The sequence below is a fragment of the Cyprinus carpio genome, chromosome A18 (assembly GCF_018340385.1).
Source record: "Cyprinus carpio isolate SPL01 chromosome A18, ASM1834038v1, whole genome shotgun sequence".
In the NCBI taxonomy this organism is placed as follows: Eukaryota; Metazoa; Chordata; class Actinopteri; order Cypriniformes; family Cyprinidae; genus Cyprinus; species Cyprinus carpio.
The window spans coordinates 6102431-6117505 of NC_056589.1; the positions used below are offsets into that span (position 1 = coordinate 6102431).

The 15075-nt window shown below is 43.5% G+C and overlaps 1 protein-coding gene across 12 annotated transcripts; it reads right to left on the reverse strand.

Annotated features, from left to right (window-relative positions):
* Positions 1 to 149: 149 nt before the first annotated feature.
* Positions 150 to 14558, reverse strand: LOC109092032 (BRD4-interacting chromatin-remodeling complex-associated protein-like). Of its 12 annotated transcripts, none has more exons than XM_042774882.1 (15): positions 14421 to 14558; positions 12820 to 12865; positions 12665 to 12710; positions 12100 to 12165; positions 9854 to 11866; positions 9509 to 9694; positions 4570 to 5211; positions 4083 to 4299; positions 3921 to 4003; positions 3665 to 3790; positions 3523 to 3572; positions 3126 to 3274; positions 2921 to 3015; positions 2722 to 2827; positions 150 to 2585 (listed from the first exon to the last, which is right to left on the reverse strand). In XM_042774882.1, the coding sequence occupies exons 2-15, from the start codon at positions 12858 to 12860 to the stop codon at positions 925 to 927; spliced, it is 5481 nt and encodes a 1826-aa protein (XP_042630816.1). In that variant the 5' UTR covers positions 12861 to 12865; positions 14421 to 14558; the 3' UTR covers positions 150 to 924. The 12 variants fall into 12 exon arrangements, with proteins under 12 accessions (XP_042630816.1, XP_042630818.1, XP_042630819.1 ...); XM_042774884.1 differs by lacking the exon at positions 14421 to 14558 and adding an exon at positions 14305 to 14389; XM_042774885.1 differs by lacking the exon at positions 14421 to 14558 and adding an exon at positions 14088 to 14291.
* Between the last annotated feature and the right edge of the window lie 517 nt (positions 14559 to 15075).

Below are 15075 nucleotides of genomic sequence, written 5' to 3' on the forward strand. Positions count from 1 at the left end.
AGATCTTTCAGTGATTCTATCTTAAATGTGTAAAGTGTCTAAACATACATACGCCAAAAAAAAAGCCATAAATGAGGGAGTCTTTGTGTCTGGGAACTTTTCACTCTGCACTTCAGAGATGCAAAAATGGCTGTTTTTCAGATTTTCAATAATATTCTTCCCAGGAAAATCATATTTTTTTAATTAAAAGGGTGACCACATTTGCTGTGCTGTGTATTTTTGATTTGTAATGTGCTCTTGATGCTGGAATGCTTTAAAGGTCAAGAGATTTTCTACAGTTCTGGTGACTTTTCTGTTTGTGAATGCCTTATTGTTAATTCCTGTAGCTGGACAACCAAAACCAGGGATTTCTTGTTTTGGGGGAGACAGCACTATACTACTATGCATTAATGAGCCACTACACAGTGATCACCAGTTCCCAAAAACATAATTCTATTGTAAAGCGAGACCATTCTAAACAAAGGGAGAAGTGGTCCATTAGTCTCTTCAAAATAAATTCTCCAAAATAACCAAATTAACTACTACTTGATATGACAGTTTTCATGATATCACTTAAAAAGTTCCTGCAATCCGCATACGTCACAGTAATTACAAACATTATTTATTAAATGAATGGTCATATATTTTTGTCTCTCACAAGTTGAGAGAAATCTTAAATTGGGAAACTGACATAGGAACCGTCCCAGATTCGAACCCAGGAGAAAACAGGGAAAAGTTTTGAAAATCATATCAAAGTGCACTTTTTATACTCTAGAAAGTACACTTAAAGGGCCATATGTAAACCAAAAGAACACATTTCATCAGCACAAACCACGGACAAACAAAGCAAACACAGCTGATCATGGGAAAAGTGTCTCCGTTTGCTTCCCCTATCCATTGACATCCTGCTTTTCAGTCTTTCAGTCAACACCGGCTAAAGGGTTGTTATCTACTGTGCGTCTGTGAAACCAAATTCCCATTTTGTCCTCTGCCCCCTACCTGTGGATGCTGGGAAATGGGGGCGGACGATGGTGGCGTGGAGAGGGGAGGCATGGACTGTCTGTAGGAAGGATGGGTTTGGTGCTGATTAGGCAGGCTTTCCCCATGAACCCTCCCTAATGCCCCTTTCCCTGAGCCTCCATGTCCATGGCCCTGTTGGAGGTTCAGTATACTGTCTATGGCACACTGCAGGTGCTCATTCAATGAGTCATCAGGCGGCGGGCTGCCGCTGGAGAAACTTGCATTGTCCATATCTGGAGGGTGGGTCTTGCTTGGAGCGTTAGGAAGTGTGGAGTCTCTTGTGCAGGAAGACTCTCCAGGAGAAGGTGGGCCAGGGGCATGCTGATCCATCCTGAAGGTACCCCTTCCTCCCTCTCGGTTTTTGCTCCCTATGCCCTTCAACCGCCCCAAACCACCACCTTCCTCCGCCTTGTCCTCAGCCTCTTTATCTGAGAAATCTCGGTGATGTTGGTACGCATTTTTGATGCCACGGTAGAGGACATCCTCTACTGCTGCGAGGCTCTGTGACTCTGCATGGGAGTGAGACTGCCCATGTCCACCCTGCCTCTCTAGTTTCACACTGGCTATCACAGTCCGTTCAGGTTGAGGGGAGGAACCTTGTGGTTGGGGGGAAGAAGTAATAGGGGGTCCTGCTGGTACAATGGGCAACATGTCTCCACCTCCTCCTGGTACTCCTGGCCTGCGACGTGGACTGATGTTTTCACGGTAGGTCTTTCGAAGCGGTAGCCGGCAAGTGGTTAGTGGAGGAGTCGTGGTGGACACTGGGTTCCGTTTAACTCCGCCTACCTCGTGGTGTTCCAGAGTGCCATTCATCTGAGCCGTAGACGTGGAAGCGGACGATGAAGACCAAGAGGAGGAAAATGAGGGCGAAGGTCCACTCGAAGTTGCGCTACTGGAGGTGGAGCCTGTGTGTGTGGTTACCGTAGTGACAGTGCAAGATGGGGTGGTGTAAGAAGTTGGGGGAGGAGTTCTAATGACTGTGATGGGTGAGGTTACATGGGTGGGCTTGACTTTCTGCGGCTGCTCAGGGGGCGGCGGTTGTGGAGTGAGTTGGGATTGGGAGTGGACCGGATCTAAAGCAGTGTTGTGAACCACCTTACTAAATCCCGCCTCCTGTTTGATCTTCAGCTTCAAACCTATACGCTGGCGTGCCTCATAGGTCTTGATGGGTGGTTTGCTGGTCCGTTGGGGAAGCGCAACATCATCGTCATCATCAGCGGGGCGGGAGGACGGAGTGCGGCTGAAGGAGGCACTTGGCGTGACTGGCTCTGCCGATGGCCGGACCACGGGAGCAAGTGTAGGGGTGGAGCTGGTGGACCAGGATACCGATGCTCCCCCTCCACCTTGCTTGATCACCAGCTTGGTAGGAGGGAAGAGGGCAGGGGTAGAAGCAGGAGTCGGGGCAGCAGCTGGAATAGGTGCAGGGGTTGGGGTTGGAGCAGGGGCAACAGCTGCAGCAGGTGCGGCTGCCACAGGTTGACCTGTACCTGCTGCTGCTGATGATGCGGTTCGTACAGAACTCAACTCGACCTGTACAGGTCTCACAGCACTGCTGTCCAGCAAACAGGAATTGGCCACAAATTCTTCTGCAAAGAGTAAGAGATGAAAGTGATTAAATGCCACACCATCAGAAAACACACTGTTTGATCCTATTTACAATTTACAAGCTTTTGGTCGAGTAACTGTCACAGTGAACCTGAAACACTGAACCTTAGTCATTACCTGGTTTCTCCTTGGCCAGAACCCTGTCCTGACTAAGAGCAACCTTCTCCTCCTGAATGAACATCCGGTCAATCATAACCATCTCTGCAGAGGGACCCAGCCTCTGCTCAAGGTAACAAACACACAAGATGCCAATGAATTGAGGGCTCATAAGGTCCAAACATAAAAAGAGGTCAAGTGAGTGAGATTTAAATGATACCTTTGATTCCTCAAAAAGCAAGTGACGATATTTATCCACCATTGCTTGCGTGCGCTTCAAGAGATGGCATGAGACATTCTCAAATTCATCATCCACTGGACAGAGAAGCGTAAAGCAAGAGTTACACAGCAGCCCTAAAGAGGGTGCCACACAAATACACTACAGGACCTTAAAAGAGTGTTTACAAAGAGTTCTGAGCATTTACCTTTGCGGTAGTCTTCCGGGGATGAAGCCATGCCTTGGTAAAGGTGGTACGGCAGCAGTCGATGAAGTGTATCCTCAAGTGAGTGGAAAGGAGAGCTGTAGTCAGGATGGAGAACCGAGCCTTGCTGTTTTCGCAGCTGTTCCAGCATCCTACAAACAGATACACAAGCATGTGAGTAGGAAAACTTCTGATCTTTAAAAAAAGCCTAATGCAAAACAACTAGCAGGTCATCAAACAAATAGCTTCAGACCTTGCATGATGCATACTTAATGATTTGTGTTCAATTACTGGCAAACAGTACTAATCCCTTAAATGGCACTTTATCATAATTTATGCGCTTATTCTTGGATTTAACTGATAACACTGGTATTTTAAGCTATTTATATGTATATATTACCTAGCTTCTTTGCTTGGTTCCATACTAAAAGGCCTTTTTAATGTGGAAGTCTGTGAAAAGACAAGAGATAACAAGATTACCACAAATAAAACATCATCCAGTTCATTTTAAAAGTCTTATGTAATGTGATTTTGAACCTTACCTGTGTTTGAAGAGCAGGTGGTGGAGGTGCGGGCATTTGAGAGAGTGTAGTGCCTAAAACCTGTATCTGCAAACCTGCTTTACTCAGAGTCAGACCACCAACTGAACTTATGACTCCTGGCTTTGCCTGCAAACCAGAAGTGTCAAGAGAGTGTTCAAAACTGAGTAAAGATAATTCTGCAATATATCTTTACTGCAAAGGTAAATTATCCAGCAGTAAACTACAGTAAAAATACTAACAACTACATTTCTCTCACCTGAACAGCCTGCGCAAGGTTTGGAGTTGTGATTCCCTGGTTCACTGTAGCCCCAGCAGAAAACACTTGAGTGTCATTTGCACCTAAGGTGAAGACAACGCATTGTAAACATAGGAATATTTAAAACTGAACATCTAAAGAATAAACATATGGGATCCCCACCTGTAGTAGAGGACTTGACTAGCACAGACTTCTGCTGCAGAAGGGACTGGACTGGCGCTTGAATGGTGCCACCCGGCGTTGAAGTTGCAGCTTGGACTGAATGCTGATCTGGCATTTTGTTGAATTGGTTTGTAGCCTGTTGCTGAGAGGCCTGGGCTTGGGCTTGGGCTTGTGCCTGAGCTTGCTGCTTAGCCTGGAGAAGAATGTTTTGCTGGACCTGTATAAATCGCAAACACACAGATAATCATTTTAGTAGAGTTCACATTAAAAAAAAAAACTATTATGGAGATTTGTAACAGCAGGAACTCTTACCTATTACCTATTTTTTTAATAGTTAGTCTTGCCAACAGTGGCAGCTGAATGTTAACAAAGCTCCACTATATATAACAGTGAATTAACCATCAAAAATGTGCTGATGGCTGATTTGCAAACTTTATTTCACAATCAGTTAGAACACAATATAAATGCTAAGATGACGACGTAATACCTGGTGAAGTTTTTCCAAAAGCTGCTTTTGCTGAGGAGAGGGCTGTGTGATGGATGACATGGTCTGCAGCTGCGCACTGACCAGCTGAAGGTGATGCTGCTGTTCCGCAGTCAGCCCCGGCACCACTGTCACCTGCTGTTTCACCACTGCAGCTGGAGGTGAGCTCACAGCAGGCTGGAACTGGAACGGTGCGGGAAGTGGCTGCGGAGGCTTCGGGGAACAGGAGGAAGGAGGTATGTCTGTCTGCAGGGGAGTAGGCTGAGGCAGAGTCTGAGGAAGAACTTGAGGCTGGAGCTGCACTTGTACTTGCTGAGGCTGCTGCTGCTGCTGTTGAGGTGGAGGAGCTTGCTGTGGTGGCTGTGGAGAACCTCCGATCTGATTGTGTATGATAAAGAGGGGCAGAGAGGAAGGCGTGCAGGAGCGCGAGGGAGTCTGTGCCTGAGACTGAGGCTGTGGCTGTGATGGAGGCCGAGACTGCTGGTGCTGGTGAGGAGACTGGATCTGCTGCCCGATGGTTATGGGAGAAGCTTGGGCAGGTTGAGGACTGTCAGTCAGGGTGGGTGTTGGTGCAGGGGTGACCACATGTTGAGATGGGGAGGCGCTTTGGATCTTTATAGACTGTGAATGTGCTGCCGACGGAACCTAGACAGCATAAAAAGAGGAGGAGGAGGACGAAGAGAGAAAATAGTCAATGGATGTTAGGTTACTCAGCCAGTTCATATTTTTAATTCATCATTTTGGGAAAATGTATTTTTAGGGATGCACTGAAATTTCAGCAACAGAAAATGACACCTTAACAATACAAAAAAATATTTTCAGTAAAATCATTTCAAAAGCAATATGAAAGTGAAAAACAACTTATCAAACTAACATTTTGCAATTCTAACATTTGTACTTCAATTCTGCACAACAAAAAAAGGAAAAAAATCGTCGACATATACCATGTTCCAAATTATTATGCAAGTAACATATCAGTAGGATTTCATTAAAATAAATATTCAGGTTTTCGTTTTTTTCAAAGAAAATGTTTGTTTTATTTCTCGTGTTTTAAGATTACTGGTATCAATCTTAGACAGGTTAGTTAATTAGGTTGCCAGGTGATCTTAGTTAAAGGGAAACCTACTTAAAGAGGTTGTTCCACATTATTAAGCAGGTCACAGTTCTCATGCAATATGGGGAGGAAGAAAGATCTTTCTGAAGATGAAAAGTGTGAAATAGTGCAATGTCTTGCAAAAGGCATGAAAACAATTGATATGTCGCAAAAACTGAAAAGAGATCATCGAACTGACAAAAGATTTGAAAGTAATTCAAAGCACAGAAGAATTCAAGTAAATAAAGGCTTATTGAGAAAGGTTTCTGTCAGAAAATTAATGTTATTAAAAGGGCAGCTATAAAAAAAAAAGTCACTGTTGAGCAGCAAACAGGTATTTAAAGCTGCTGGCGTCTCTGGAGTCCCAAGAACCTCTCGATGTAGGATCCTTCAGAGGCTGGCAGTTGTGCATAAAGCTGCATTTCGACCACCTCTAAGAGTACCATTTGCAATGAGCTCAGAATTACATGAAGACTAATTTTCAAACAGTTCTATTCACTGACGAATGTCGTGCTACCCTTGATGGTCCAGGTGATCGGGATGGTTGGTGAATGACCACCCTGTTCCAACAAGACTGAGACATCAGCAAGGAGGTGGTGGAGTGATGATTTGGGCTGGAATATTGGGAAGTGAGATGGTAGGTCCTTTTAGGGTCCCTGACAGTGCCAAAATGACCTCTGCAAGATATGTGGAGTTCCTAACAGACCATCTTCTTCTATGGTATAGAAAGAAGAATCGTGCCTTCTGAAATAATATGATTTTCATGCAGGATAACGCACCATCCCATGCTGCAAAAACACCATTCCTTGACTGCTATGGGCATAAAAAGAGAAAAAATCATGGTGTGGCCACCATCCACCCCTGACCTCAATCCTATTGAGAACCTTTGGAGCATCCTTAAAATTAAGGTCTATGAGGGTGTGCAGCAGTACACTTCCTAACAATAGCTCTGGGAGGCAATACTGGCATCTTGAAATGAAATACTGCCAAAAACTATACATGGACTTAGAAGTTAAATGGATTAGAGAATTGTTAAAGTCATCTCCAAGAAGGGTGCATATATTAATATGTAACTTGAACTGTAAAGAGGCATTTTGTTTTAAATTGTTTATTTTTGGGAAAATGATCTGTCCATGCAGTACATGCGACATATTTCTGAGTTCATTATAACCCATTGAATGTTTTCAAAATGCTTTTTTTTCTTCAAAATATCAATAAAACTGTTGACATTATCAGTTCTTTCACATGTAATAACATTTTTATTTTAAAATAATAGTTGAGTATCAAATGAATCCTTATTCATACTGACTGATTTGGAAAAACAAACAAAAATGGCATGTGCATAATAATTTGGAACACGGTGTAAAATAGGAGAGATGTATTCAGGAAGATATGGATTTTCTAATCTATTTGTTTGAGACTTTTCCTCAATTCTCTGAAAGACTTTATCAGTTTTAGACGATGGATAACCATCACAAACCACAACAGTTTACAATCACTGAGTGAATTAGGGCAGAACTTCTGTAAAAACATATCAAGTAGTGTAGCTGAGACACTATACAACAAGCAGATGGGAACAGCAGAAAAGACAAAACAATGCTTAAAGGGATAGTTCACCCAAAAATTCTGCAATTAATTACTCACCCTCATGTCGATCCAAACCCACAAGAACTTTGTTCCACATCAGAACACAAATTAAGATATTTTTGATGAAATCCGAGAGCTTTCTGAACCTGCATAGACAGCAACACAACTGACACGTTCAAAGCCCAAAAAGTTAATAAGGATATTGTTAAAATAGTCCTCGACATGAAATCAGTGGTTCAACCATAATTTTATGACGCTACGAGAATACTTTTTGTGCATAAAGAAAACAAAATAATGACTATATTCAACAATTTGTTCTCTTCTGTGTCAGTCTTTGACAAGTTTTCATGAGACTACCATGATGCATGCGTATGCATTCCTCTGCTCATAAAAAAAGGCACAGTGCATCCAGGATGCAGCTCGTGTGTCAGTAGCACCACACGCATGCATCATGGTACTCTTGTGAACGCGCGTCGAAGACTAACATGGAAGAGAACAAATTGTTGAATGAAATTGTTATTTTTGTTTTCTTTGCACACAAAAAGTATTGTTGTAGCTTCTTAAAATTAAGGTTGATCCACTGATGTCACATGGAGTATTTTAACAACGTCCTTATTAACTTTCTGGGCCTTGAACGTGTCAGTTGCGTTGCTGTCTATGCAGGTTCAGAAATCTCTCGGATTTCATCAAAAATATCTTAATCTGTTTTCCAAAGATGAAGAAAGGTCTTACGGGATTGGAACCACATGAGGGTGAGTAATTAATGAAAGAATTTTAATTTTAGGGTGAACTATCCCTTTAAATAGATATGCAAATTCCAGGCGCTTCTGAATATATTCTACATTACATTTTTCAATTATTCACTTTAGGAAATGACAGAACATCACGCAACACTAAATGGCTTCATATTTCATGGTGTTTTCCATTTAATTTTAGACAGTTTATACATTAATGTCCTAATGATGAGTATATCAATAGCAAGAGTTTCTTTGTATTACTGTTGTACAATTCAGTTTCACATTCACTTTTAATATGTAAATGGTACCAAAAGAATAAGAAAAACAAAACCGTATCTGAGTTTCAGTTTCAACCAAGAATTTCACTTCAGTGCATCACTAAAACAATGACTAACTTGCAATCATACCTATAAAGGGCAAACTCCACAAAAATGTGGTGGGAAAAAAACACCACACAGCAACAAGCAACAATAAACAAATACAAGTAGGATAATACAAAAGCAAGAAGAAATAGAAAGCAAAAATCTCTTCAAAATCCCAAAAAGACAATTTTCGTAAAGACTACAACAGCTGAAAGACTAAAATGTACAAAATATCTAAACTGTACATAAGGTATTCATCTAACAGATTATTTGGGGGGAGGGGGTTAAGACAACTGACATGAGGACAATTTTTGCAGAGAACAACAAAAATTGGTTCACAGAGAACAGACAAGAAATAAAAATAGTAAAAATCTAAAACTAAAACAGATTTGCTGGTAGAGGGCAAAGGTTATTTGGGGCAGCGAGCAAGTGATCAAGATCAAATCTTTGAAAGTGATCTTGAAAGGAATTTATTTAATTTCTTTTGGGGATGCTAGGTGGTGGTGGTGGGAGGGGGGTCTGCTGAAAAAAAAAGCAGTTACCGAATGTGAGGGTAGCAGAAGTAGTAAGTCGACATTGTTAATATGAATGGACAGAGTGAGTGGCAAAGATATACAGCAAGGAAACTATTAGGAGGAGCCATTGCTCCATCATGACATCCCCATGGGAAGATGCATGAAAATGATGCAAACACACAAATGAAAAATAAAGTCCCTAGAGTTTCATTATTGCATGTGACACCATTTGAAGAGCAACAACTGCACTGCACTGTTATTTGCAAAAACCCATATCCCAGTTAGTGGAAGCTTCCTACTCATGCAAATAACAGCAGGAAAGAAATAAAAATTGAGGGCAAGGTATAGCGTGCAATAATAATACTGATTAATGGACAAAATAAACCCATTACATTATAATTATAGTATCAATAAAAGGAACAGATAACAATGCAGATTGCAGAAAGAAAGACCTGATGAACACACAGGCAAAAAACAAGAATGACAATGAGTGAAAGAGCAATAAAAAGGAATCCAAGCCTGAGCAATGAGAGTAGAAAGACAAGGGGACAGAGAATTTCTGGGAGTTCTGCTGGGAGACAGTGGTCAATACGCAGCAGTGGCAGCAACAAGTGGGTGGGGCTTAGTGCGGAGCATGAGCTCATCTACCTTGTTAACCACTGTTGCCATGTGGGCGGGGCCAAGGGAGGGGCTGGGACTCTGCCTCTGCCGAGTCTCAGCTAACAAGTTGTCAGGGCCTGAAGGGGCGTGACCAGAACTGCTGCCGCTGACGATAACAGATGCAGGTACACCCACAGCGGCAGGTGGGTCTTTTCCTGCTTGCTGCTGTTGGTCCTAACATGGGTACATTTATCAGTTCAGGAATGGGAGAGGTAAAACAATCATCTAAACTGGTCAGAGGTCAGCTTGGGGATCAAATGTTGTTATGTTAGCTTATTAGCAAAGACATACAGTTTGAAAACAACAGATAAGGTTTAAAGAGAGCACACTAACCTGCTGCAGGAACATCTGAAGAGACTCCTGACTAAGGATCATGCTGGAACCAGGTGATGTGAACAACACCTTTCCTGGGCTGTGCTGGGCCTGAGGACCCAAACCCACCATTGAGGACGTGGATGTGGCCATAGTTGGGGATGGAGATGAAGAGGAAGGAACCGAAGCTGCTACTGAAACTGATGGAGTCGTCTGAACCGTGAGAATTGAGGGTTGCGGTTGGGTCTGTGCTGGTTGAGCAGCAGGGTCCGCAGAACCACCCAATACCGTGATACCCTCTCCTGTCTGGCATGGTGCCATGGCTGTCGATCCGCTGCTACCGTTATTAGGAATGCCACCAGACTGCTGCAACGTCTGTAAACTGACTGCTGGGCTAAGGCTCTCCACGGACAGGGAATTCTGTATCGGCATGCCCTGGATGAGCGTTTGTACGTGGCCCGTTACCGGATGGGCTTGTGTCTGCGTTTGTGCCAAGGACACCGGCATTTGGAACAGTGTGGGCTGACCCATCTGACCAGACTGGAGGTGGATGTGTCCAGAGAGAATATGGGCGGCACCAGGGTGACCCTGTGAGGCCAACACCTGACCCAGGTTGATGTTCTGATTTGCTGTCAAGATCTGATTAGCGATTAACTGCCCTCCAGGCCCCTGACTGGTAATGATGTGACCCCCGGGATGTTGAGTCAGGATCTGACCTCCTGCCTGAAGCCCCGGTAACAGGAACTGGTGGTTTTGGCTCTGCAGGACAGTTTGCGAAGGAATGACAATGCTGCCCTGTTGGTTTAACAAGTGAACACTGAGCGGTTTTCCTGACGTTTGGGGGCCCTGTTGTTTAAAAAGCGCTTGAGAAAACTGCGTTCCCTGCGACGTGGCCTGTGTGCTCAAGACTACGTTTGAGCCAGGCTTCCCGAGGAACGTTACATTCTGACCAGCTGATACTGGGATTTGCTGCACCCCCAGAGCCTTATTAGTATCATTTGGCAAAGCATGTGGAGCAGGAAGCTGTTGCTGTTGCTTGAAGACTTTGGGTTGGATGGCACCCCCTTGTGGAGGTTTGGGCTGTATAGGCGTTGGCGTTCGCTGGATTATGACATTCTGCATAATTTGTCCTTGAGGCTGGGTTTGAGATCCAATTCCTGCACCCAAAGAAGCATTACCAAAACCCACAATGCCACCAGCAGTTGCCATTGTAGTTGCGCTGTTGTTGGTATTTGTGTTGCTTAAGCAGACAGCCGGCCCATTTAAGGCAGGGGACCCTAGAGTAGCCTTGCCCCCTTGAATTAAAAGTCCACCTCCTGAACTCAAAACAGAGCCTCCAAGCCCAGCCTGCGTTCCAGCGCTTGCTGCCTCAGGCCCAGGTTGATGCAGTTGGTAGCCACCCATGGTTTTCGCCAAGATCTGCTGCCCAGATGAATTTATAGTCATTACAGTGGGTTGGCCCACAACTTGAATTTGTCCAATGCCCAATGGTCCAGACTGACTGCCATTTGGTAAGGCCTGAAGGCTCGAAATAGGTTGAAGGGTCACATTTCCAAGCCCGACTTGTTGCACGAATGGCTGGACGCTGATAGCTTTGTTCATGACCTGGGGCTGAAGCTGCAGGCCTGGATGTGCCAGGACTGAGCTGAGCATGTCTTGGGTGGCATTAGAGGGTGCAGTAGGGGTGCCTTGGTTTGGAAAAATCTGAGTTGCACCTCCAATGCCCACCCCAGACAGGCCAGCATCAGGCAGGGGTTGGACCACCTGCGTAAGGTCAGTTAGTCCAAATTGACTGAGGTCAAGCTCAGCGTCTGCCTCTTGAAGGCTCTGTTCTGTGATGTTAGCCTCTGCCAGGCTCTGTTGCAAAATGTCACAAGGCTCGTGATTTGCCCCAACACCATTGCTTCCGTTGTCTCCTCCCGGCGATCCCCCCAAGATGTCATCTTCCAGGAAGTCCAAATCAACGCTGACTCTTGGAAGGCCTGGCTCATTTGTCGACAGCTGAGCCTGTGGCTGGACCTCAGGAACGTGGCCCTGGAAGACACAGAGAGACCAATGTTAACCATTCATCCTAGCCACACATTCAGAACAATGAAGGAATAAAATGGCAGGTATGGATCTGGGATGGTGGCAGGCCTCTGGGACTGACTGCTGTAGATGCAGATCTGGTGGCGCAATGCATCTGATGTGGATGGTGGGGCTGAGGAACACGTGCTACAAAAAAGGATGGAGACAGGAGGACAGCACAAATGGGGGATATTACTCACCCCAGTGCTGGAGAAGAACGAGCTGGACGGGTCACTTGAGCCATCCAAAAGGTCATCAGTGTCCAGCTACAGACAGACATACCCAGGACAGAGCAGGCAGAAATCACCACAGCACACAGACAGGCGTGTGAAAGCGACAGGGAGCAGATGCATAAGGGGCAAATAGGCAGACAAAGAAGGAAAAGCAAGGGAAGAGCAAAGTGAGGACAGTGCACCAATCAACCAGTACAATATACAGGCATAACCAAGTTAAAAGGCCAAGCAAACAGGAAAGAAAACAGGAGTCAAAAGACAGGAAAATTAGATTAGTATGTCATATACGTGAATTAACCGAAGAGGAAAAAAATCAGGAGTGAAATTAAGAAGAGCAATTCTGTTCTAAAGAAAAGATCAATAAGCTGGACAACCGGTTTAGGGGCAGAAATGTAAAAATAACCCGGAAAGGATTAGGAGGTTCAGAGCGTGCTGTGTTTTTCTGTGATGTATCTGGGTTACACTTTCAAAGTGGGATTTCTGCCTTGCCCATCAGTGAAGTTTGCAAAAATCTGAATTTTTCAGTACTCACTTGTGTTTCTGATCCATGAAGAAAATCATTGAGTGCTTGTGGGTCACTGTACAACAAGAAAGATGTTATTCAGCTGGGTTTAAGCACAACAAACATTCAAACTTGAAGTGATGTGCAAGTTATCTATCATTTTTGGTGCAACAGAGTGAACTTACCAAATTACATCTAGCAAGCACCTGCCATCTTCATCATCCATGTCAACTGTGTGTTTTAAAAACAAAAAAAAATGCACAAACATTAGCCCTGTGAACATAACTCATTATGTTCACATTACAAAACGGCTAAACATGACAAAGAACTCAAAGGCAAATACTTCCTCAGTAATGAAATGTAGGTCATTTAATTTAGTCAATTTATTTGAACTGGACCATGCAGACTGATGAAAACAAAGCAGAACAATTCATGAAAAGTAAACTGTTTCAAATACTATAGATTTCAATCTAAAGAAAATAAATCACACTGTTGATAAAAATGCAAATAATATTAAAAGCAGATTGCAACGTAAAAGCAAATGCTACGAGGTAAACCTTTCGTTACTGAGTGGCATGTGTCAAAAAAAAAGGAAAATAAATCTATATTTAAAAAAAAAGAAACAACATACAAACAGGTCAGCAAGTTTTTGGCATTATCAATACATGTATCCAAATTTAACAAAGAATGTTAAAGCATGGAATTAATATTAACCCATCATTAAGTTGTTCTGGTGAATTAAATTAAAAAAATGAAACACTATACCGATCGATCTAGGTTCAATACAAACGTATATTTAGATATACAGCATTCTTCACGTTCTTTGAAAGCTGCAGCTGAACTTTCGTGCGCTGTCTGTAAGCGCGAGACAAGTCGAGAGAAAAGCGCGCGCATCGCCTCAAACTGTCCCACAGACAGAAAAAAACACCAAGGAAAGTCAAATATCAGGATTTACAGACTCGCGCGCAACAAATTTCACGACTTCGGCGAGTCGCTGCGCTGTTCGCGGTAACACTCTCGAGCTAAACAAATCAAATCCACAAAATGAGGATGAGGTAGGCGGGGACGCCGCTAATGTTTGTTGGGGGTAAAACAGTCTCCGCGAAGAGCACACAGAGCATCATTAACGAATATCTGCGACAGCTTCTCCTGTCAGAGACTTGTTTTCGGGCATTTTGAGAGCAACCCACATCAGAAGAGCACCGGAGCCGTGAATGGACACTCTGGACCTGCAGGACACGGCGGTTATTTTTCGCAGCTGTAAAGCTGTAACAACTCGCTCGACATTTCCTCTCGTGCACATGCTTTTATCTGCAAACATTTGACGAGTTTCACCGCACAGCACGCCTTTAATTCGCCGTTTTGACGCTCGTTCTGCAGAAGATGCAGTTAGCTGTGGCTAGCTAGCTTCCTAGCTCTAATATGTGCGTTTACAGACGCAATACGAACAAACCTTACAGTAACTGACTGTAAACACGTAGTATTTCTGCCGTAAGAGCGCATTCACTGGAGCCAATGCACATAACTGGTGAATATCTGCTGTTCGGGGTCCAGTTGATGCGATTGCGTAGCCTATCTTTATCCCTGCTAAATATGAGTTTATGTTGGAATACTCTTGGATCAGGGGGGTATGTTTGGGAATCCGCTGTAAAATCACCCTGTTCACCGACCTACGCGGCGAGCCGGCTGTGTGAAGCGGGAAGAGGTGAGGTCTGCACGCGAATGTTGCAGCGTTGCAGTAGTTATTGAGAATTATAGAGAAATTGCTACATTGTATCAAACTTACCCGAGACGATAGAGGTGCAGGCGGCGCGGGGTCTCCAGTACGGCCCTGCACGGGCTCCGCGTCAGGACCCAAGCACAGCGCTCACAAGCAGGAAACAGAGGGCCGCCGCGATCGCCTGATTAGTAGATAACACCACTCTGTAGTTGTTGTTGTTGTTGTTATTACTGTGGCAAGACGCATTTGCCCTTTTAAAAGTAGGGAAAAAATGTGCTTCATTAAATTGAATAACATTATCCGGTTTCGCGGTCGTAAACATAAGATGAGATGCATCGTTCAATGACAATAGTTTAACCTTGACATGAACAACATGATAGACGAGATTACACATTACTTACACATTAATATTTTGATCATTTTATACATAGGCTAGACTGTAACACTAGATTTCCTATAATTTAATTGCATTATACCGATATATGATGACTGACGAAAACCTCCCCAAAATTGAAAAACCTGAAGTCTGTAGTTGTTTACCATATTATTTTAATTTTAAAATAAATCAGATTTAGGTATCTGCTCGAGTTATGGTAAGAACGAAAAAAAATGTAATTGGTGGGATTTGAAAGAACACAAAAAGTCTTTGCTTTTTGGGGCAAATAATGTTTACTACAGTATAGCTCTGTTTCTACTATTTAATGTTTTGTATATATATATT

Coding starts and splice junctions, on each gene's coding strand:
- LOC109092032 (XM_042774880.1), bottom strand. Junction 3,275..3,522: donor GAACCAAGCAAAGAAGCTAG/GTAATATATACA, acceptor ATCTGTTTGTAG/GATGCTGGAACAGCTGCGAA. Junction 2,586..2,721: donor TCTGGCCAAGGAGAAACCAG/GTAATGACTAAG, acceptor TACTCTTTGCAG/AAGAATTTGTGGCCAATTCC.